This window comes from Salminus brasiliensis, chromosome 25 (genome assembly GCF_030463535.1).
Source record: "Salminus brasiliensis chromosome 25, fSalBra1.hap2, whole genome shotgun sequence".
In the NCBI taxonomy this organism is placed as follows: domain Eukaryota; kingdom Metazoa; phylum Chordata; class Actinopteri; order Characiformes; family Bryconidae; genus Salminus; species Salminus brasiliensis.
The window spans coordinates 1,430,644-1,454,920 of record NC_132902.1 but is presented as its reverse complement, the minus strand read 5'-3'; the positions used below and the strand labels follow the sequence as shown (position 1 = coordinate 1,454,920).

General features: G+C 45.0%; 2 protein-coding genes across 2 annotated transcripts; both read right to left on the bottom strand.

The window, feature by feature from the left end:
* Positions 1–13,066: 13,066 nt before the first annotated feature.
* mid1ip1b (MID1 interacting protein 1b) lies at positions 13,067–15,005 on the bottom strand. The gene is made up of 2 exons (XM_072671198.1): positions 14,851–15,005; positions 13,067–14,490 (listed from the first exon to the last, which is right to left on the bottom strand). Exon 2 carries the CDS (start codon positions 14,150–14,152, stop codon positions 13,706–13,708), a length of 447 nt encoding a protein of 148 aa, XP_072527299.1. The 5' UTR covers positions 14,153–14,490; positions 14,851–15,005; the 3' UTR covers positions 13,067–13,705.
* Positions 15,006–18,545: 3,540 nt separating this feature from the next.
* On the bottom strand, positions 18,546–21,423 carry LOC140548078 (uncharacterized). Its single transcript, XM_072671451.1, has 2 exons — positions 21,306–21,423; positions 18,546–20,175 (listed from the first exon to the last, which is right to left on the bottom strand). The coding sequence occupies exon 2, from the start codon at positions 19,948–19,950 to the stop codon at positions 19,216–19,218; it is 735 nt and encodes a 244-aa protein (XP_072527552.1). The 5' UTR covers positions 19,951–20,175; positions 21,306–21,423; the 3' UTR covers positions 18,546–19,215.
* Positions 21,424–24,277: the final 2,854 nt, after the last annotated feature.

The window sequence follows — 24,277 nt, the reverse complement described above, 5'->3', positions numbered from 1 at the left end:
TTTATTCTAATGTTATATAGAGTTAATTACAGGTAGACGCTCTCACTGACCGCTGACTTTATGTTTATTTGGGTTTATTCTAATGTTATATAGAGTTAATTACAGGTAGACGCTCTCACTGACCACTGACTTTATGTTTATTTGGGTTTATTCTAATGTTATATAGAGTTAATTACAGGTAGACACTCTCACTGACCACTGACTTTATGTTGATTTGGGTTTATTCTAATGTTATATAGAGTTAATTACAGGTAGATACTCTCACTGACCACTGACTTTATGTTTATCAGGGTTTATTCTAATGTTATATAGAGTTAATTACAGGTAGACACTCTCACTGACCACTGACTTTATGTTTATTTGGGTTTATTCTAATGTTATATAGAGTTAATTACAGGTAGACACTCTCATTGACCACTGACTTTATGTTGATTTGGGTTTATTCTAATGTTATATAGAGTTAATTACAGGTAGACACTCTCACTGACCACTGACTTTATGTTGATTTGGGTTTATTCTAATGTTATATAGAGTTAATTACAGGTAGACACTCTCATTGACCACTGACTTTATGTTGATTTGGGTTTATTCTAATGTTATATAGAGTTAATTACAGGTAGACACTCTCACTGACCACTGACTTTATGTTGATTTGGGTTTATTCTAATGTTATATAGAGTTCATTACAGGTAGACACTCTCACTGACCACTGACTTTATGTTTATTTGGGTTTATTCTAATGTTATATAGAGTTAATTACAGGTAGACACTCTCACTGACCACTGACTTTATGTTTATTTGGGTTTATTCTAATGTTATATAGAGTTAATTACAGGTAGACACTCTCATTGACCACTGACTTTATGTTGATTTGGGTTTATTCTAATGTTATATAGAGTTAATTACAGGTAGACACTCTCACTGACCACTGACTTTATGTTGATTTGGGTTTATTCTAATGTTATATAGAGTTAATTACAGGTAGACACTCTCATTGACCACTGACTTTATGTTGATTTGGGTTTATTCTAATGTTATATAGAGTTAATTACAGGTAGACACTCTCACTGACCACTGACTTTATGTTGATTTGGGTTTATTCTAATGTTATATAGAGTTCATTACAGGTAGACATTCTCAGTAAAAGAAAATAAGGACGACTGTAGAGAGAAATGTGGTGCCAGTGACAAAGGCAATATAAGGCAACACACACACACACACACACACACACACACACACATTCACAGCTATGTGTTCCTCACTGTGACAAACACAAGCAATAAACACGAAATAATAGAATTGTAACACACACACACACACACACACACACACACAGCCTTTGTGCTGCTCATTTATCAGCTGTTATTCTGCTGTACGTTCAGCCTGAAACTACTCTCTCTCACACACACACACACACACACACACACCTGGATCTGCCACATCCTCATCACAGTGAGTGAATCTGACCGTGGTGTTGAGTGACTGACAGCTCCGACGCTCCCTCGCCAGTTAAACGCTCACTGTTGTCCAGCTGTCAAAGGAAGCTCATTTTTCCACTGTTTTGGAACGTTAGGAAAACTGCAGCCGTTCTCAGGAACGAACCAACAGGAATAAAAACATCTGTCTGAAGTTTTATTAATATTTTTTAAGTCTACTGTAATATTTTTAGCATCACGGCCCCTCAGATGAGACGTCTGAACGATTTTTGAAGGAGGAGTAAAGGCCAGCCATTCAGCCGTAAGATCACTGCACCAACTGTTAAACATGGTGGTGGGAGCATCATGCTCTGGAGCTGTTTTGCTGCTAGGTTGTTTGTAGTTGGCTGCTATGCACCTGCTATGATACCCCAGGTGGTTGCTATGAAGTTGCTATGGTATCCCAGGTGGTTGCTATTGGGGTTGCAAGGGGGTTACTATGGTATCCTACATGGCTGGTATGAGGCTGTGATGGTATGGTATTCCAGGTGGTTGCTATGGCATTCAGGATGGCTGCTAGGGTATCCTGGGTGGTTGCTATGGGATCCCAGGCTATTACAATGAGTTGCAAAATGCTATTGTATGTATGGTGGTTGCTATGACATGAGAGGTGTTGCTAGGTGTTTACTAAAGTGATGCTAGGTCGTTGCCAGTGTATCCAAAGTGGTTGCTATGAGGTCGCATCCCAGGTGGTTGCTGGGCGGTTGCTATGGTAGCCCAGGTGATGCTGCTATTTGGTTGCTATGGCATCCTGGGTGGCTGCTATGGTGTATGGTCACACTACAGTATTTCCGAAATCTGAGGTGGTGCTATGGGGTTCCCAGATTGTTGTTATGGTATCCCAGGTGGTTGGTATGAGGTGTTGCTAGGTGGGTACTATGGTATCCAGGGTGATTGCTTAGGGAAAAATAAACAGTCCCCAAAAATGGAGTCTATGGTATCTACAGCACTAACAATCTACAATACAGTTCTGATCAGGCCCATAAGCCTACAGTTACACACACACACACACACACACACACACACACACACAGAAACACACCTTACCAAACTTACTGCCCACTCCCGGACAGAGAAGTACACAAGGATGCCTGACGTGGAAGTCCTGAGGGGTCTGCAGCCCCCCAACACTCCAGGACTGTTTAACTGCAGCTGCTACAAACAAAAAGGCAATCAGAGGGGTCCAAGCATCGGCAAAACTGCGCACTGGTCAAGTAAACACTGCACGTCCAGCCAAGGGCATGCCCCCAGTCAACTACTGCCCAGATCTGCAGTGTGTTGCCGCGATGGTTACCACGCCACATGCAAACAATCTGATTGGTCGCTACTCAGCTCATTTGCATACAGCTTGTCTAGCTTCGCTGCATACTCTGGCCCGGCGCTAAAGGGGGCCAGGCTGGTCAGTTTTCTCTTTCAGGCCTCAGAAAATGAGGTCAGCCGCATCACTTCAGACGCTTCTGGTGACCAAGCGGATCGCACAAAGCCAGTTTTCCTAGTTTTCCACACAGGAGCGGTTTCTCCGCTGCACCGCTGAATGTAGGCCTGGCCTTTCGTAATCCTACCAGCTGAAGACTTGCCCACCCATTACATTTCATTGCCCCCCGCAGGCTCATACGCCAGTTTGGCAGATAACACTCGGGCAGCGTGCGTCCTGTTTACCACCCCGAAAAAGGCTTAGTACACTGGGCTGGTATGTGTGTTTTCATGTTTCGCCAGGCGTGAGGTAATTCAAGGCACGACACATAGAGAGGCCTATACACACTGACCTACTTTGCTGAAGCCCACACACACACACACACACACACACACACACACACAATAAACCAAGCTTAAAGGACATGATTTAGTGTGTGCTCTCGGTTCTGATATTACCAGTCAAAGGTGGGTAAATGACCCAGTGAACACAGATAAAATATCCAATATGAATATTTCATAAAAATAAATATCCAGTGTGTATTTCTAATAATTAACATTTAGAAAAATCTGAAAGAATTTGTATTAAATAATTTTTTTTAAATAATATTTTTATTAATATATTAATCATATACTTTTCATAATGAATTAATAGAAAAGTTAATACCCAAAATGGTTTGATAACGTTAATATCCAGAATGAATATTTAATAACATAGTTTATACCATAATTTGTATTTTTACCTTAATGAAAATATAGTTTTAATTTAGTTTAATTTCCATAATAAACTTATAGTAGTTATTAACTATAAGGAATACAAAGTCAATATCTATAATTAATTGATTGATAATATATTGATAATTAATTTAATGACAAATTAACATTAACAAGTTGATATCCAGAATTAATATATAACATTATTCTAATTCTATTATATGTTATGATGCATTTATAGTAAAGTTATAAACTATAATGAATATCAAGTTAAAATCTATAATTATATATATATATTATAATCATAGATGAGTGACAAAATATTAACATTTATCTACATGTTTATATAGATATTAAAATAGACTATAATAACTTATACTTAGACTATAATTGACTTATATAGTATAACGCAGAGCAGTATACTGTGTACGTACACACACACACACACACACACACACACACACACACACAGTCTGTTTCACTGTACAGGAGGCAACCTCTCACAGGTGAAGTGAGGTTAATAGAGCTTTAGTTCGTTTAGTGATTAGCGGCTAGGCCAGGAGTGAATTAGTCATTAGCATACGTCACCACCTGAATCCCTCTCTCTCTCTCTCTCTCTCTCTGTCTCTCTGTCTCTCTCTCTCTAAAGTGAGCTAATGGCAGTCTTGTAGAGAAGCAGTTCAGTGTGACTGTGGTTTAAACCCTTAGCCGTCTGGAGCTCTTCACGGTTGTTTTTAATGAGTTCATTCATTACGCAGGTGCATTACCTCCCATTTACCTCCAATTACCTCCTCAAGTCAGGCTCCAGTCTAGTGTAGACTCTTGGATAAAGTCCAGTGTAGATTGTAGTGTATAGTCTTGTGTAGACTATAATGTACAGTCTTGTGTGGACTAGTGTAGACTATAGTGTATAGTCTAGTGTATATTATAGTGTATAGTGTATATTATAGTGTATAGTCTTGTGTAGACTAGTATAGACTATAGTGTATAGTCTTGTGTAGACTAGTATAGACTATAGTGTATAGTGTATATTATAGTGTATAGTCTTGTGTAGACTAGTATAGACTATAGTGTATATTATAGTGTATAGTCTTGTGTAGACTAGTATAGACTATAGTGTATAGTCTTGTTTAAACTAGTGTAGACTATAGTGTAAAGTCTTGTGTAGACTATAGTGTAAAGTCTTGTGTAGACTAGTATAGACTGTAAAGTCTTGTGTAGACTATGGTGTAAAGTCTTGTGTAGACTAGTATAGACTGTAGTGTAAAGTCTTGTGTAGACTATGGTGTAAAGTCTTGTGTAGACTAGTATAGACTGTAGTGTAAAGTCTTGTGTAGACTATGGTGTAAAGTCTTGTGTAGACTAGTATAGACTGTAGTGTAAAGTCTTGTGTAGACTATGGTGTAAAGTCTTGTGTAGACTAGTGTAGACTGTAGTGTAAAGTCTTGTGTAGATTATAGCGTATAGTCCTGTGTAGACTAGTGTGTATAGTCTTGTGTAGACTCTTGCATAGACTATGAAACTATAAATGTCTATTAAATGTAACTGAACTCTAAGCTGAACGTAAATGATTTATTCATCCACTGTGGGCTTTAGGGTGGATTCAAGGGTGTGGCTAAGTTTGGGGTTAGGTGTAGGCTTAGGCTTAGATAGTGGAGACCAGGGCCGAGCACAGATACCATTGTGTATTCCGGGGGTATGCCGGGGGTATTCCGTAGGACAATGCGTATCTGCTTCTGAACCCGTCAGCCTCAAGCAGTCATTTCTCCTGTGGAGAAAACTAGCTTGTACTCTGGGCACCAGCGGCGGCCTACACGGCGTCCTCAGAGGGCCGAGGCGGAGGCTTGTGGGTGGTTGTGGTCTACACTGCAGCGAATTCACTGAGACCTGATGCTTGCTTGCAGCCTCCTGCTGAAATTAAATTCTGCCTAAGCCAATAGTGTGTGTATGGCCTTTCGGTACGTCTCTGTGCTCGGCGGAGGCTTCCCCCGCTCCCTCAGCTAAAGGGTTAATGAAAATTTAATTAGGCTGAAAATGAAGGGCAGAAACCCACAATCCTGCTCCGCATGACTGACCACTGATTGGTTAATGACCAGAGAGAGAGAGAGAGCGAGAGAGAGAGAAGGAGGAGAGGGGAGGGGGCAGGCAGAGAGCACTCAAGGGCGGTGGGTAAGCGAGAGGGAGATGGAAAGAGAGACAAAGAGCGAGAGAGCACTCAGGAGTAGTGGGTAATGGAGAGAGAGAGGAGAAAGAGAGCGCAAGAGACAGAGGGGAGAGAGAGAGAGAGAGAGAGAGAGAGAGAGAGAGAGAACTAAAGTGTAGGGGGGTGAGAAAGAGGGGATGGGGGGAGCAAAAGGCTCATTTATCTCATTTATCAGTCTGGTGGTCCGGCTCAAGGCTCTACTGTCCACCATACACACACACACACACACACACACACACACACACACTGCACACCAGCCTTTCAGCAAATCCCTCTCTCCTCTCTCGTGCTGTGTGTGTGTGTGTGTGTGTGTGTGTGTGTGTGTGTGGATGGACCCACAGCACTGCCAGGGCAGCAGATCAAATTTCAAAGCACGCGCACACACACACACACACACACACACACACACACGCACACGCACACGCACACGCACACACAATTCCCTCCATCTCCGGGCCTCCGAGCAGCCGCAATTACAGCCCCCTCTCCTCCCCTTCCACTCATCCCTCACTGCTCCATCTCCCCGTCCCTTTCTTCCTTTCTTCCCCCCTCTCTCGCTCCCTCGCTCGCTCTCCCCTCCCTGTTCCCTCATTACCCTTTCTGCTCTCTCTCTCTCTCCCTCCCTCTCCCTCGCTTGCTCGCTCGCTCTCTTTGCTGCGAATCATGCAAATCAGCCTCACGCTGGAGAACGTCTCACAGAACCATTAATAATTTTTTCTCGTCTTCTTCAAAAAGAGGAAGCCTCGGAAAAAAAGAGAGAGAGCGCGCGAGAGAGAGAGAGAGCGAGAGAGCAATCGACAGAGGAAGTAATCACGGTATTCCGTTCGTGTAGCTCGGCTCTCCGGATGAAATTCAGCACGGTCCTTTGACCTCTCAATCAGCCTCTCTCTCCGCTCCAATCTTCAGGCCGCCACACGGGACGTGACCCCCCTGGACCACCGATTACTGCCCACGTCCTGGCCTCAGCCATTCGGTTAGCAGTGTTCGGCCAAACGTCCCGTTCACGCAACCTTCAACCCAAAAGGGGACGTCCACCAAAATGTCAAATTGGTGGGTGGGGGGGGCACACTACTTCTGCACTGTAAGCTCAATCAATGAAGGCGGTCTGAGACACTGAGGCTTGGTCTGGGAGATGATCATCACCCCACCTCATCATCCCCAACTCATCTCTTACAAACGTACTGGATGGAGCTCCACCATCCATCATTCCAGAGAACACAGTTCCTCCACTGCTCCACAGCTCAATGCTGGGGGGCTTTATACCCCCAGCAGAGTCCTATTCTATTGGCAGTACTTCTCTACAGGGACTAGACAAGCTGTGTGTCAGCAATCAGCAAATCTGTGTCAGCAATGGGTGCAACGTGAAGTAGCTGAACGCATTCGTTAGAAGAGGCGTCCACAAACATTTGGAAATATATAGCGTAGGTTTAAGGTCCACTTAATAAACTGAACCCTGATCTATAATAGGTTAATTAGCATAAAATTACCGGCCTGGGGTCTTCATGATGCTAACTCTGTACTCTAGCATAATTACCTAGCCACGCTCGTCGCATCCAAGTATAAATGATCCTCCGATCCTTTCGATTCAATTACAGGTCAGTTAGCCTCGTCAAGCTCAATTACACTTAACACACTTAATGGAAGAAGAATGGTCTGGTTCCAGTGGCTCCTGTCAAGGGGTGGATCTACATATTAGGCAGCGAGTGAACAGTCAGTTCTTGAAGGTGAAAATGTCTGACAAGATCCAAACTGTGATCTTCTAGACTGGGTCAGAACATCTCCCAAACATCAGGCAGATCTTGTGGGGTGTTTTCATGGTATGCAGTGGTCAGTACCTACCAAAAGCACTCCAAGGAAGGACTACCGATGAACCCGTGACAGGGTCTTGGGTGCCCAAGGCTTATTGATGCTTACGAAAGCCCCGACTCTCACCTCAGGACTTCAAGAAGGATCTGCTGCTAACATGGACACACAGGACTTCTTCAGGTGGTCTTCAGATCACACAAATGAGGGGGGCCTACACAACATTAGCGATTAGGTTTGAATGTCATGAGGTGAGTAATGGGGGCTGGAGTCCAGCACTGCTTGTTGACTTCCCTGCTCTAACAGACCTTCTAAACCTGGCTAAAACAGGTGAGCTGAACCAGGTGTTCCTGAGCGGGAAAAGCAAGAATTACTGCGGCAATCCGGCCTTCCGGGACCGGAATTGCCCACCCCAGGAGTGGAGTGGAGTAGAGTGGAGTAGAGTATAGCGTAAGACAAAAAGTCTTCTTCTCTGACTGTTTTCTATGTAGGCCAGCGCTATTCCAAAATAGTGCATCACGCAATCAGCCGTCAACCACGTTGATCAATTGCCTGAAAGGATGCTCCAGCAGTCACAGAGATATTATAATCCATAAACGTTCACGCTGTCTGCTGTCTGGCCTGAGGGAAGGCTCAAACAGTCTGCTCGTGCAAAGCACAGTCTGTCGTTTGGTGAAGAAAAAAAAAGAAAAGATGTTTTTCACCTCAGAGTAATGCCGCGGAGATCGCTCATCTAGAGGGCGCAAACGAACACCCACTGATTCTGCCTGTAAACAAGGGCCGTGACGATTAGCAGACAAAGGCAGTTGGGTCCTCTCAAAATCAATTATGGGACAAAAAGAGTCAACGTCAAAGAGTCAGCACTCAAAATAGACCACCCTGCACCTCCAACCTTCCTCAGACACGTGGACTTACTAAGACCGTCCACAAGGCTGCATCACTGCACATGTCTTCCAAAAAAGACCTAAAATTCTGGTCCATCTGACAAGACGTCAGATGTCTCCAAGCCCAGAGAAGTTGACCAGAGCCAGAGCTTCTGGATTGGGACACTCTTAGTAGCTCTTAATTAAATAAAGGTGCTTCAAAGGGTTCTTCTCGAAGCGATGCTGTAGAAGAACCACTTTTGGTTCCATAAAGATCTTTCAAATGTCTAAAGAACCTAAAGAACATTGTGAGGAACACCGTTTTGGCAATACTTCTCTACGTGGACTAGGCAAGCTGTGGTTCTGTGCATTTGCACATCCGTGTCAGCAATGGGTGCAACTTAAAGTAGCTGAACGCACTCAAACATTCGAACATATGGTGTATAATAGTGTCCATTTGAAATGACCTAACCCTAGACCACCCAACTCGCCCAAAACACCTGCATTTTGTGGCCGTTAGCAACATTAGCCAGGTGCTTCCTGAGATCCCTAAGAACACACAAAAAAGTGGCCGTCCCTTCTTTCAACAAACACCCACCCAACTCCAGAAACCACTCCAGCTCAGCAGACGTTTGAAACCACCACACTGCCTTCAAGCGAGGCCTAATGAGCGAGGCCCAGTGCTGTCGCATTGTAAGGCGCGAATCTTCCCCAAAAGCTGGTAAAACACCGACCCGCGACTCGGGCCGAGAACCACCAGTCTTGCCTTCTCCTTCTCCCATTGTATCGCTCAAGAGCTGGACGCGACAGAAGAGAAAAGGTATGAAGCTCAAAGGATTGGAAAGGCTGCTTCATAAATCACCCTTACAAACAGTCTTACGAAAGAGGGGGAAAGGGGGAGGGGGTGGATATGGGCTCAGCGCTTTCCAGAAACAAAAGCCTGGTTTAAATAAATAAATAAATAAATAAATAAATAAAAGACCTTACAATTACTGACCTGGAAAAAAAAAACTTGCTCTCAAAATTTAATCCCTGACCCACAACAGAATAAAACAGATTATCCCAATAAAACGGGGGGATTTGGGGCTCCCTGAAGATCAGCTTTACGAAAAAAAAAAAGAGAGAAAAAAAACCCCAGAAAAGAGCATTGGAGCTTTGAGAGGCTGTAGAAATCAGGAAGGCTTAACCGTTCTTATTTATTTAGTAGCAGTTTGCAACTGACTGCGCAACGGAAACGCCGCCTCTCCAGGTTTGGGGGGGGGGGGATTATATATTTATTTATTTATATATTTCTCCCCTGCGTTGGCTCGGATCGTGGGCAAAGGCTGTATCCGGTTGCACCTGGTTTCCTTTCCACGGAGAGAGGGCGCATTGCATCATGAGCCGCTGAAACGTTACCCCCCGAAACCGCCCCTGTCCTCCCTGTTTGTCGCTCTTTCGCGCCACGGGCTGGTGTTACATCAGCTCGCGAGGCTGATAAACAAAACCTTCAGATCTCGGGCTGAAAGCGCCAAGTCAGCGAGGACGGCTCAGCTAGGGGCCTTCTTAATTAGCAGCGCGAGAGGCGATCGAAGCGTCAAAGTCAGGCTAGCGTTCGGAATGGCACCTCGCCTGCTGGTTCCTACTCTCAGAATCGAGCCCGGGGCCCGGAAGTGGTGATTTACCGTCGGGGGAAAGGAAGTCAGCGACCTGAAGAGGTCATGAAGGGCACTGGTTTTACGGCCTGGAAACAGGGAGGCCTTGTTTTTAATTAGGTGATCGTTTTGTTTTATATTATTTAATCACTTGTTTGTAAAGAGCTTGTTATTATTATTAATAATAATAATTACTGGTAGCAGTACCACTACACTCTTACAAAACAAGGGGTTCTTTAAGGGTTCTCAAGTAAATCCAGTGGTTCTATGTTTAGTTAAATACAAGGAGAACCCCATGTACATCATTTTTATTGGGGGGGTTCCCAATACATCCTTTAGATGTTTAGGTGATGGGTGTCCCAATACTTTTGTCCATAGTGTATATAAGAATATAATAATCTAGCAGTATTATTCCTACCAAACAATCAAAAGTACTTCCATGACTAGAGTCTCTGGTGGCTTCGGTAAAGACAAGCTAGCGTCAGCATCAGGCGTACACCATTTTGGGTGTTGTACGCCAAGCGGTTAATCGGCTACATAGTTTGGGCCAGCTTTACCTAACCCTTTCTGAGCTGTACCCTGACTACCAAGGGAGGTCATTAGGCCGCAAATGTTCCAGCGCCACAGAACAGGTTCTGCATTTTCTACACCTTAGAAAGCGAAGGCAACGATGGGTCGATCTGAGACCCAATCAAAGCCTAACTGTACAATCTGAACCACCATGCAGAGATCAGATTTAGATTTAACAACCAGCCCTGGGAGGTGGAATTGTATAGTTTATAGCTTGCATGCAGCAAACTGAGGGATCTGTGCAGGATCATGGACTAATTGTACATAAACTATTACATCATATAAGCTCCTCTGAGTCACCTTTTCTCAGATTAAGCCTGGCTCCAATTTGTACGGAAACAAAAGCGATTTAGCTCAAGATTATTCCTGGCCTATTCGGGTCCGGTAAACCAGGTCTTTGTGCCCGCGGCTTAGATTCCAGGAGCAACTGCCATGCTGGCAAATATACAATGACTGAGCGTTTCTCAAAGGACTGCATTGCGCAGCAAAACCGTACAGGGTTGGGAAGCTGCTGAGCTGGGTTTCCTTTTTTCGGAGGGTTCTTACAGCAGGTCTGCCACAGGCTAGTTTACTTACTGCTGGCAGTGTGTTTGTAGGTGCAACTGATAAGCCCATTTTGAGGCAGGGCACTGATACAGGCATGCCAACATCAGATTGTGCGTCAGCCAGCTAATGTGGGGTGGTGGTTGTTTTTACACTGATTTTATAATGCATCTCTCCTTCCAGTACTTATGAGATGAGGTGGTGTGGGGTTAATCCAAAATCCTGACCTCACTATTACTCCTCCTTGGATGCAGTGAAATCCTCACAGCAATGCTCCATCTCCAAAATCTAGTAGAAAGCTCCTTCCTGCACAGTAGAGAGTGTTACTCCAACAAAAGCAGGACCAACTCTTAATACCCTTGATTTCAGAAGAAATGATGAAAGAGCAGGTGTCCCAATACTTTTGTCAAACTATTTCATTTATGCTAATTTCATGGCGTGTCTTAATAAGGACAAAACGTTCTTAAAAGTCATGTTAAGCGCTTCAGTTCAACCACACCGGTAATGAAAGTCTGCCAGTACAAGGGCAGAACTATTGCACTCAGCAACACCTGCCTCCGAATCTTGCTGATGCTACATCCCTTAGGGTTCCTAATCAATGTATTTGCACTGAATGCCCTGGCTGGCGCTACAGGGACTCATGGTCTCCTGGCTACTGTACTGCAGGTTATTCCTTTTTCTGGCCCTTGCACCCAATTCAGTTCATGAGAGGCTTTTGTACGGGCCGAGTCAGTCTTGGGCAATTTGGGCAAAACACACTAAATACGGTGTAACTTGAAGCCAACGACCTTGGCTTACATAAGGTGTGTCCGATTCCAATTACTCCAGCCGTGGATAAGCGCAGTTTGCCAATCGTGCTATTGTAACCCAGCTAATTAACAAGAGTTGGATCAGGTGTTTTGAGAAAGGGAAATTTCTCAACAATGAAGGCCTGGTACTTCAGTGCTGGAGTTAGATTGATGCCCAATCCCAGAAGGCTTACAGTCTTGGATGTGAAGGACGCAGGGTGACAACATTGTTGGGAATGGTTCTTGTTCTTGTCTAGTTCAGTTGTATTGTGGCACGTTGGCCGTTTTTAACTAGTCCACAAATTACCAAGTGTGTATTTTGGAGTATTAAACATCGCAAGCTTGGTTAAAGTGAATATTGACACAGAGGTCCGAATTTATGTGGTGGTCCATCAAAAACCCTGCAGACTGGTCAGGAGGCTCTTAACCCACTCAAGAAAAAAAACTGCATGATTTGCTAAGAGGGTGTATTTGCATACTGTAACCTGCCATATCAATGTTGCAAGGCCCAATACAGTTACCACTGGATCACTATGCTACCCATACCTTTCCACTGTGTAGGATGTCTAGGCGATCCCTGATCTAGAGCTATACGCCACGGAGCAAGCGGAGTCTATTTGAAGTACATAAGTCATGCAAGGCAGGGAACTGTCCAGGATTGCCTCAGCAGCAGCAGGAGGAGGAGGAAGTCTGCAGGGGAGGGAGGGACAGACAGAATTACAGCATACATAAGAATCTCTCCCTCTCTATGACACTAAGCCTTAATATAATCGCACGGTGTATTCAATCCCTTCCACAGACATTGTTCAGGGCGTGATCAGACACGCCAGCTTCTTTCCAAAACAGATGAAGCTCTGGGACACCTGTTGGCATGTTTGCGGCACAGGTAACTTTCCATGGTGACAAGGACTTGGATAGACTTTGGTTTGGACAATGAAGCACCGTTTCCAACTCAACACAAGATCAGGGCAACGCCGTTTCCATCACATCCTATTCTGAAAACACAAAGGGGGTTAAGGCAGAACGCAGGTTTAATGAAAGACTCGAGCCATGACCGAAATTTAGTTAGAAAAAAAAATTTATTTCACGTACCAGCCCTGTGATAGAAAAACAAAAAGACGTGACAAGCCTCCGACATATTAGCAGTACATTCAGCAGTTCACATAACCTCCTGGAATCAGTCAACTTTCCATCAAAATAACAGAATTATCATTTGATTCCGTGTCATAGATTACGGATACCGCAGAACGAATTAGCAGTCTTTAGTTTTCTTTTCTCATATATATATGCACTTGATGCCCTGATCAGGTTGATTAATACGCAGCAGTAGCACTTTGCACATAAATGATCTGAAAAGTGATAGTCTCCAATCAATAAAAATAAAAATAGCTCCCAACCCTCTTTGAGTCCCTTTGTGCGACGTCCATGGCATCGTTTTTTTTGTTTTGTTTTTTTAAATAAAACTGCATATTATGAACCACGTGCTTCTTCACCCCAGGCCAAACAAAAATATACACATTTTCAAGTTACACAAAGTGCAAACCACAAGAAGGGAAATCTTAGTTAAGGGCGTGTTAGGGCCACGTTGTTTTTAATCCAGGGGGATTCCTACAGCGAACATCTCCGCCCCCGCCTCGAGCTCGTGGACCACGGAGTACCGGTGGAGGCGGTCGGGAATCCGGATCCAGGCCCGGCACCCTCAATGCCCACAGCCTCCAAAGCCGATCTCCTGCTTGTATCTGTTCGTCAGCGTGTTCGCCTTGCGCGTGAGCTTGGAGAGCACGGCGTGCAGCCCGCTCAGGTGGAAGTGGAACAACTTCTCCAGGTCCTCCTCGCCGTTCTGCTCCACCCGCGCGATGTCCAGGGCGGAGACGCCGAGCTTCTCCTTCCGCCTCTCGTCGCCCTGCAGGACGCCCCATTCGATGTCGTTCCTGATGGACTTGAGGAGCACGTAGTAGCCGTACATGTCGCCGTGCTGGAAGAAGGTGGGCGAGGGCTTCACCTCCTTCTCCTCGTCCAGCGGCACGTCCCTCAGCAGGCTGGGCACCATCACCGTCTGGTCCATGTTGTTCACGGCGCCGATGAAGCGGTTCATGGCGTTGAACAGCGAGTTCTTCTGGTTGTACGAGTCGCAGATCTGCATCATCTTGGCCGCTCCGTGGATGCGAGGAGGTCCTGCCGAACGCAGCGAGGGTGGAGGCGTTAGGACCAGCGTCGAGACGCGACAAGGGCGGAATGAGCGAGCTAGCTAGCTACGCACTAGCATAGGGAGTCGGCTAGTCAGGAAGAGGAGCGCACACTAGCCCTTGATCCGGTGCAGCTGGGTGGAGGTCCCACTGCCGTGGCTGTGGGTGTAGCAAGGCGATTTTAAAAGCAATGGGCGTTCCCTTCAGCTGTCGATCCACCTTCTTTCACCCTCTCGAGGGGGAAACCGTAAGCAGACAGACAGATAGACAGACAGACAGACAGACAGATAGCGCTGACCTGTAATAACACAGAGGGAGATTAGTTTACCTCAGAGTCCGCTGAAGCTTTAAGCCAGCTAGCTTAGCTTAGCCTAGCCGCCTCCTCAGTCGATGATGGGTGAATCAGGCTACACGTAAACAGCACAAACATTAATAAACAGAAAAACGAGCTTAAAAACGCCACAATATTTTAAACTAGATAAACATAAACAGTGCGGGGAACCCCCGCAGAGTCATCTGGAGACGAACACGCCTCATTTCCGCCTCGCCTGACGAACCCGTTAGCTTAGCATAGTTTCCCCCGAACGCCGGCCGGTCTCAAACCCCCTCGAAACGGTTACTTACACCAAATACGGCGCCGGAAAGCCGAACTACCCACCTTTAAACGTCTCTCCGTGCGCCCGGTGAACGACCACGCTCGGCAGAGCCGGTAGCAGGGACGGGAGATAACGATGAAGACCGGGGAGATAACGATGAAGACCGGGGAGATAACGGCGCCGTCTCTTATGTTCCTGAGGTGAGTTCCAGTCAGCGCGGACGAGCTCATGAATATTCACGAGGAGCGCATCAGCCCACGGCCGCTTGGCGTTCCAGCGCCAATCAGGAGCGAGCCTTTTGTTTACAGAGCATGCCCAGCAACCAATCGGGTGTCAGAAACACTCTGGCTCCGAGCCAAGGCGACCAGCCGGCGAGGAGGAGTGCACGCGAAACCCCCCAGCGCGTTGCATCAGGAACAGCTGAGCAACCAAGGACCTTTGCTTACACCCATAATAATACGGGTTCTTTAATGGTTCTGTGGGAAGGACCTTTGGTTCTATGTATGACAACTCAAGGAGCCATTTGGACGAGTCATCTCGATGATGGGAAACCCCTTCTTTATGGTTCTGGGAAGAACCCTGTTGTTTTGTTGTTTTTTGGTAAGGACAGTTGGTTCAATCTAGAACCATGAAAACTCAAGGAACCATTTGAAAGCTTAAACGGTTCCTCCAGTCTTCTCTTATGATGGGAAACCCCTTCTTTATGGTTCTGGGAAGAACCCTGTTTACACCATTAACAATATCGGTTCCTCAGTTGTTGTTTTTTGGTAAGGACAGTTGGTTCAATCTAGAACCATGAAAACTCAAGGAACCATTTGAAAGCTTAAACGGTTCCTCCAGTCTTCTCTTATAATGGGAAACCCCTTCTTTATGGTTCTGGGAAGAACCCTGTTTACACCACTAACAATATCGGTTCCTCAGTTGTTGTTTTTTTTTTTGGTAAGGACAGTTGGTTCGATCTAGAACCATGACAACTCAAGGAACCATCTAAACAAGTTTTATTGGTGATGGAAAACCCCTTGTTTATGGTTCTAAGAAGAACCATTGCTTACAGTCTTAATAATACTGGTTCTTCAGTGGTTCGTTGGTACGGACAAACCGGGACAACTCGAGGAACCATTTGAAAGCTTAAACGGTTCCTTCAGTCTTCTCTAATAATGGGAAACCCCTTGTTTATGGTTCTGTAAAAAAAACCCTGTTTACAGCATTAACAATATCGGTTTCCTTTGCTGTTGTTTTGTTGGTAAGGACAGTTGGTTCGATCTAGAACCATGACAACTCAAGGAACCATTTGAAAGCTTAAATGGTTCTTCCAGTCTTCTCTTATGATGGGAAACCCCTTCTTTATGGTTCTGGGAAGAACCCTGTTTACACCATTAACAGTATCGGTTCCTCAGTTTGTTTGTTTTTTGGTAAGGACAGTTGGTTCGATCTAGAACCATGACAACTCAAGGAACCATTTAAACAAGTTTTATTGGTGATGGAAGACCCCTTGTTTATGGTTCTAAGAAGAACCATTGCTTACAATCTTAATAATACTGGTTCTTCAGTGGTTCGTTGGTACGGACAAACCGGGACAACTCGAGGAACCATTTGAAAGCTTAAACGGTTCCTTCAGTCTTCTCTAATAATGGGAAACCCCTTGTTTATGGTTCTAAGAAGAACCTTTGCTTACAGTCTTAATAATATTGGTTCTTCAGTGAGTTTAGTTTTTTTTGTGAGGACAATTGGTTAACAATATCAGTTCTTCTGTGGTTCTTTGCTAAAGACAACTGGTTCTTCTGATCTGAGCTTTCACAAGGGCCTATTTGTGATGTATTCTATTTAAAACATGTAGTTCTCACATTGTTCATGTCTGAGGTCTTGAGACTACCTCCACCATGTTTGGAGGCTGTGCTTTAGCCTGGCTAGCTCTCACTGTGAGCTGTAACAGTGTGTGAAACTACCTCCACCATGTTTGGGGCCTGTACTTTAGCCTGGCTAGCTCTCATTGTGAGCTGTAACAGTGTGTAAAACTACCTCCACCATGTTTGGAGGCTGTGCTTTAACCTGGCTAGCTCTCACTGTGAGCTGTAACAGTGTGTAAAACTACCTCCACCATGTTTGGAGGCTGTGCTTTAACCTGGCTAGCTCTCATTGTGAGCTGTAACAGTGTGTGAAACTACCTCCACCATGTTTGGAGGCTATACTTTAGCCTGGCTAGCTCTCACTGTGAGCTGCAGCAGTGTGTAAAACTACCTCCACCATGTTTGGAGGCTGTGCTTTAACCTGGCTAGCTCTCATTGTGAGCTGTAACAGTGTGTGAAACTACCTTCACCATGTTTGAAAGCTCTGAAACCTACCAAGAGAGACAACACTGTAATGGTACAGAAGCGTCTTCAGGGGAATCTGAAAATAAAATCTGTCTGGCGTCTAGAACACAAGATGATGACCACAGCTATCTGAACCTGGTTAAATTTAAGACCTGGTATCTCCAACATATGGACTAAAGAATATGTGGACCCTGTAAGGTTATGGCATGCATGAGCTCAGTGGAGCCATCGGGAGTACAACTCAGTGAACCGGAGCCACAGCGACTGATAGCTGTGGTTCACTGAGGGCACACGTGCCGGTCTGTATATCAGAGAGCAAAGAAGGGCGAGGGAAACCGTGTGTAGGGTTCTTCAGCAGAGCCATTGGAGATGTTCCACTGTTGGTGTTGCACATCCGTAAAACGAGTCTGGGTCTTCTCTATTATGGAAAACCTCTTATATAATTGATGATTCTGTGAAGAACCTTTGCTTACACCCTGAACAATACGGGTTCCTCAGTGGTTCTTTACAGAACCGTGACAATTCAAGGAGCTATTTCAATATTTAAATGGTTCTTTGGGTCTTCACTATGATGGAAAACCTCTTGTATATGGGTTTCTGAAGAACCTTTGCTTGCACCCTCTACTGTTTTTGCTCATGGTTCTATATAGAGGAACCAGCTGAAGGGTTCTTAAATGGATCTTTGGATCTTATGATGTCTTTGATGGATATTAGTAGTGAGAGAGAAAATCAGACACGTGTGTGTATGAACATGACGTAGCGAGAGAGGTGTGTGTGTGTGTGGGAGAGGTGTGTTAACACACACATGCTGCCCAGCTGCTATTTTGCTGCCACTCCTTTCAGCTTCAGTAATGCAGCGATGGCAGTGTGAGGAGTGTGAGGTGAGAGGTTTCACATACTTGCTGTTTTCCTCATGAGAGCGTTGCAGCCTTCTCAACTCTGATTAGGAAGCACACCTCAGAAGATGTGGTTACACACACACACACACACACACAGCTTGTCTAGGCCCTGTAGAGTAGAAGTACAACCAATGGAATAGGACTCTCTGGAGCAGATCAACCTGATGAACCTATTGGCACCATGCTGCCTAATGCCAGGTGTGGGCTATTAGAGGGGTATAAAGCCCCCCAGCATTGAGGAGCTGTGGAGCAGCGGAACCATGTTCTGTGGAATGATGGATGATGCGCATACAATACATTTGGGAAGAGTTACGGAGTTCGGAAGGTTAACTAACGCTCACTAACGCTCATCTGTGAATGCAATCAAATCCTCACAGCAATGTTCCTTCACAATCTTAGTAAAAAGCCTTCTTCCCTTGACAGTAGAGACAAGTTACCCCTAAAAAATATAACACGAATGAACAGGTGTCCCAATACTTTTGTCAAACTAGCCAAATTCGCACAATAATAAATACCCTCTCATTAAAACGTAACAATCGTCCAATCTGAAGTTAATTCTTTTATTAATGGGGGAAGCGTCAACGATCTTGAACGTCCTTCAGAAGTTTGTGTGGCACCTCTTTTTGAGGCTCAAAACAGACGAACGAAGTGGAGTAGGACCTCTCGGACAGAGACCAAAGGTACCACCGCTTATCTCTGGTGCTTCCAGAAGGCCTGGTCTTGTCTTGTGTGGAAATACATAAATATGTACAATTTATTTACAGAACTGTTGGAGTCGGAGTAGCTTATGTTTTTTAAGCAAATGACAAAATTGGCAAGCTATAAACATGAGCGACGCTTTAGCTAGCAGCGCTAATCACAGCATATCAATGACTACAGCAGAACGCAAAAGCTTGGGCACCCCTGGTCACATGACACATTGTGTTGATTGTAAATAAGTAAACAAATACATTCTCTACAGGAAACAAAATCCAATATGGCATTTTCGGAATTTGGAACGTTGGTAAAACATGACGGTAAGGTGCCATTATTTTTGCACACTCTCTTTTAAAAAAGAAAGTGGCCACTGCAAGGAATAGTTTGGGCTCCATGAAGAAAAAGTTAATACACTGGATCTCAAGATTTTTTCTCAGAGTTTATCGGTTCTGGTGGTTCTTCTAACCACTGTAGTAAGTTAGATGCATTTTAGGTTAGCGTGATGCTAACAGTAGAAAAGCTACTGTGGAGTAAAGTCCTCTTCAGTTCCTTCATCGCAGCTTTCACCATCGTTATCATCACCACCACCACCATTGTCATAACTGATGGCATCATCATCATCATCATCATATTTGTAAACAATATCATCACTGCTGTCACTATCCGCCTCATCGCCATCGATACACTTCTCACTGGCATCGCCAGCGCCCCCACAGTCATCGATATCCTGGCCGAGAGTTTCATCGCAACACTCCTCTTCCATGGCTCCACCGCGGCCATCGTTCATGGAGTCCTGCTGGTCATTTTCGACCTTCACGTCTTTCCTAAAGCCATCTGACCTGTCTGGAAACTGTATGCCCTTCTCTTCGTCGGAGGAGCTTCTTAAAGCCATGACGTCCTGGAGGCCACTTAAAGTCGGCCTTCCGTGAACTCCCAGGATCCTCCTGATGGTGGAATCGTGGACGGAGATGTTTACCGCCGCGAGAGCGGCCTGAACGTCCTTGGAGGTCGTGCAAGGGTTTTTGGTCACCTCCCGAATGATTTCTCTCCTCGTGCTTATCGATATTTTCGGGGGACGGCCGCTCCTGGGAAGGTTCATAACCGTCCCAAACCGTTTCCACTTGCGGAGTATGGCTCTGATGGTGGTCTTGGACAGCCCCAGGGCCTTGGAAATGAGCTTGTACCCTTTCCCGGACTGATAGGCCTCAACAACCTGTTTGCGGAGCTCTTCGGGAATTTCTCTGGATCGTGGCATTCTTGTAGGAGTTGTGTGTTTCCAGCTTTACTCTGATGCCGATTCCAAAGGCAGGCTAATGTTCCCACGCCTGATGATTCAACTCTTGCGAACAGGATAACATGAAAAGACCGAGAAGAAGGAGTGGCTCTTTGGAAGGGTGCAATCATTCGTTTAGCCGGATCACATCCTGACTGCGATTGCACATAAAACAAGGGCGTTCCCTCCAACCGTCAATGCCTGTACCTGAAAGAAAGGAAAACCGGGTTTAGGCTTGGCAACTAAATGGAGTACGCTGGAATTCTGTAGATCCCAATATCTGAGATTCTAGGATCTGGGAAATAAACACAAACTAGAGGCCATAATAGCATCTCATAATTAGGACTTTCACCTTACGTAAAATAATAACTCTAGGAATCTTGGAATTTTTAATCCTTACAGCATCTGAAAATGGGCTAATTTGTGGCCCATCATCTCATAATGAATTATGGCGAAATACACCATGTCCAAACAGCTTGTCTTGTCCCTGTAGAGAAGAAGTACTGCCAATAGAATAGGACCCTCCTATCCTCCTGCAGCTGATAAACATGATGACCCTGTTGGCACCATGCTGCCTAATAATGCCAGTCGTGGGCTACTGGAGGGGTATAAAGCCCCCCAGCATTGGAAGAACGGCGTTCTCTGGAATGATGGATGGGATGAGTTGGAGATGATGAGCTGAGGTGGTGATCATCCAGCATTATCCTGCAATCAATGCAATCAAATCCTCACAGCAATGCTTCTCCAAAATCTAGTAGAAAGCATTTTATCCTTGGACAGTAGGGACAGAAACTCGTTTTATGACTTTAATACCACAGAAATATTAATGTGTAATTATTAGATGCTAATTTGTGAACAAGGTGAGATAGATATCACGTCATTAATATCTCATAATGATGTCGTTTCTTCTGGAAATGATGACATCTAATTAAAAATCCCATAATTAAGAGAAATGAGATCTTCTCGGGGTCATTCCTGCCCTCCATGGTTCTGGAGTTGTTCTCCTGTCGAGGCTCGGTTCCTCTCAGTGTTTCATGCTCTTCGACAACCCGTTTACTGACCACCTCCCTCGGTTTCATTACTAGGAGGCTGAGGCTGCATTTCTGGACCAGGGTTCTGGTGTTTAGAGCGCTGAGGAACCCGACCAGAACCGAACCACGACGCCCTTTTAGCCGCTGCAGCCTGAAGCCCTGTTCTCCTCAGAGAAGCTGGGTTAGCTACACGCTAGCTAGCTAACGTTAGCCGGCTAGCTAGCTAGCTCGCTCGCTCAGTCGGTCTCAGCCTGGATTCGGGTCACTTCGCCACAGTTTACGTAGGGAAACGCTGCCAGGACTTACCGTGGCGGACAACTTTGACCAGATAGGCTAGAAATATATATATATAATAGAAATATTAGCTGTTAGCTTAGTTAGCATCAAAAACAACAGCCAGCTGCAACCTTCCGTCCTCCACTACATGCGTGCGCGTCAGGGCTGCGCTTCCTCAGCGCAGACGAGTCGGGAAACGCAGTCCCGGATTTGCGGTTTTCCCAACTTGTACGAATCCTGTTGGATATTTTTAATAAACGTGGAATTTTCTTACGTAGTCTAATTGTAATTTCGTGCCGTTTTCCTACCTGGAACTCCGCAAGATCTCAGATCAAGGCTGCGCAAGTTGAACGGGACAAGGCTGTTGATATTTAACCAGAGCTTAAGCCCTGGTGCTCTTGGGGTTCTTCAGGGTCTCGAACCGAGAACCCCCTGTCCTGCACATTTCACCCTATTCCTTCCATACCTGGTCCAATCAGTCAGCTAATAAACAATACGCCCTTCCTGAGTTGAATTTGCTGTGGAAACGGGGTCAACAGGATAGCGTGCTGGACAAGGGTTCTCCAGGACCAGGGTTGACCAGACATCCACAGCTCGAGCTGACTTTAATTTCCTTTATTAATGAGATGTATTAATCTCTCGCCTTCTATAATTTGGTCATTCATATCCGTAGCTCAGTGTTGTCTGTGTTTACACTGGCTGTGAACGTCTAGGGTCTCTTTCTGGTTCTCTTTAGCGCTGATATCGCACTAGACACGGGCAACCATAAACATTACAGGCACATTACACGCTAAATAGCAAACGGATTTACTTCAGACTTACCAGAGACGCATTTAACTCATTCAAATCTTTGTATTTTATAATCCATATACTGGCTAGAGTTCGGTACCTTGCGATGCCACAGCCATACGTAAGTGGGAAGTCCAAGGGAGCATAACTGGCCTCCTCGTCTCCATCCCCTTCACTTAGCATGGCGATTCTAGCAGATGTTTGAGTTAGTAACAGTTAGCAGCTAGCAGTTAAATGGTCTCCTGCAAGTGTGCTGAGCTTTAGTGGTGTTGAGTGTATATGTATAGCTTATATAGCTACAGGACTCCAAAAGTGAGACAAAAGGGCCCAACTAAGGAGGAACCAACTGAGGAACCAAGACTCACATGGTGAAAAACACTGATGAATAATCACAGATATGCTCAGAAGTAGTGGTAGTAATATTAATAAATTCATGATGATCGATAATAGTGAAAAATAAACAAATGAATAATAAGAATAGAAATAATAATACCTGCAGCCATAATAAGAGATGGCTAACGACTGCGGCAGATCTGCCTACAACTGCCTAACTAAAAGGAGAGAACCAGAAGGTAACACAGACATGAGCGCACCCTGAAACACTAGCCTCTCTTCGCTCCACCGTCCACAAACCCTTGTGATCGTGTGTAAGCGACTGAACGACAGCACTGGCATCTCAGTTTTCCCCGTTTCCACGTGTCCATGGACCCCTGGATCTGCAACCTTTATCGAAAGGGAGACGTTAATTACCAAAAGCTAAACTGAAGAGATGTTTGACATGTCATGGAGACAGCACATGCTAGCCCTTACCCTCGTCATTGGGCGCTGGAGTCCAAGATAGCGGGCGGGAATTGGCAATGACTAAACTGATACCCATTAGCAGATCTAAAAGCACAGGTTCTGACATACATGAACATACATTAAATGGACAAAAGTATTGGGACACCTGTTTATTCGTTGTTTCTCTTTCAAAAGAGTTGATCAGCAAGATTTGTTGGAGTAGCTGCCTCTACTGTCCAGAGAAGATGACTTCCTACTACATTGTGGAGGAGTCCAGGCTGGGGTAACTTGTGACATGCTGCCACAGTACAGATTACATCAAGTAGGACTTTTCCTCACCCAGAGGAGATCTGAGTACATCTAGAGACGTCCAGTGTGTATACCGTGTGAGTAATCACTCACATCCTTCATTTTGGGAAGTACTACATGTTTGACTCAACTGTATTACGAGGCGAGCCAACCTGTTAGTTCAGGCTTTCACAGCGGACATTCCTGAAGAGCTGAGTCAGAGTCAGTTTCACCAAGACGTTGAGATGCGGTCTCCGAGTACAAGCCCTTGCTTTAAACTACACTGCTACACCTCAGCTAAAGCCTGTGGAACCAAAGGAAGATCACTGAGGACTTTAAGACCATGAACATATTTACAGTTAAATAAATACTTAAATAAATACCCTCTAGCCTGTTAGCATTTGGCTAGTTTGTAAGATTAGGCCTTAATAACACCATCGAAATTCATCAATTAAGTCACTCTGAGTTTGTTTATACCTAAACCAATTATTTATGTAATTTATAAATCATGAATTCCTCTTTAAGGGATCGGAGATGGGATGAATTGCCAAGAAGAAATACGTGGCATCACTCTTCAAATACATACTAAGTCCACTTCATCAGCTCTGGTGGTCCTCCAAACCACTGTAAATTAGATAAGCAAATAAGGCTAGCTTGATGCTATCAGTAGAAAAGCTACGGTGGAGTAAAGTCCCCTTCAGTTTCTTCATCACAACTTTCACCACAGCCATTGTCATAACTGATGGCATCATCATCATCATCATATTTGTAAACCATATCATCACTGCTGTCACTATCAGCCGCATCGCCAGCGCCCCCACAGTCATCGATATCCTGGCCAAGAGTTTCCTCTTCCATGGCTCCACCGTGTTCATCATTCATGGAGTCCTGCTGGTCATTTTCGACCTTCACGCCTATTCTAAATCCATCTGAACCGTCAACTGCCAACTTTCCAAACACCTCATGGCTGCCTTCCTCTTCATTGGAGGAGTGTCTTAAAGCCATGACGTCCTGGAGGCCACTTAAAGTGGGGCTTCCGTGAATTTCCAGGATCCTCCTGATGGTGGAATCGTGGACGGAGATGTTTACCGACGCAAGAGCGGCCTGAATTACCTTGGAGGTCATGCAAGGGTTTTTCATCACCT

Bases quoted from the DNA above. Each gene is read 5' to 3' on its own strand.
- mid1ip1b (XM_072671198.1), bottom strand. From the start codon at position 14,152: ATGATGCAGATCTGCGACTCGTACAACCAGAAGAACTCGCTGTTCAAC.
- LOC140548078 (XM_072671451.1), bottom strand. From the start codon at position 19,950: ATGCCACGATCCAGAGAAATTCCCGAAGAGCTCCGCAAACAGGTTGTT.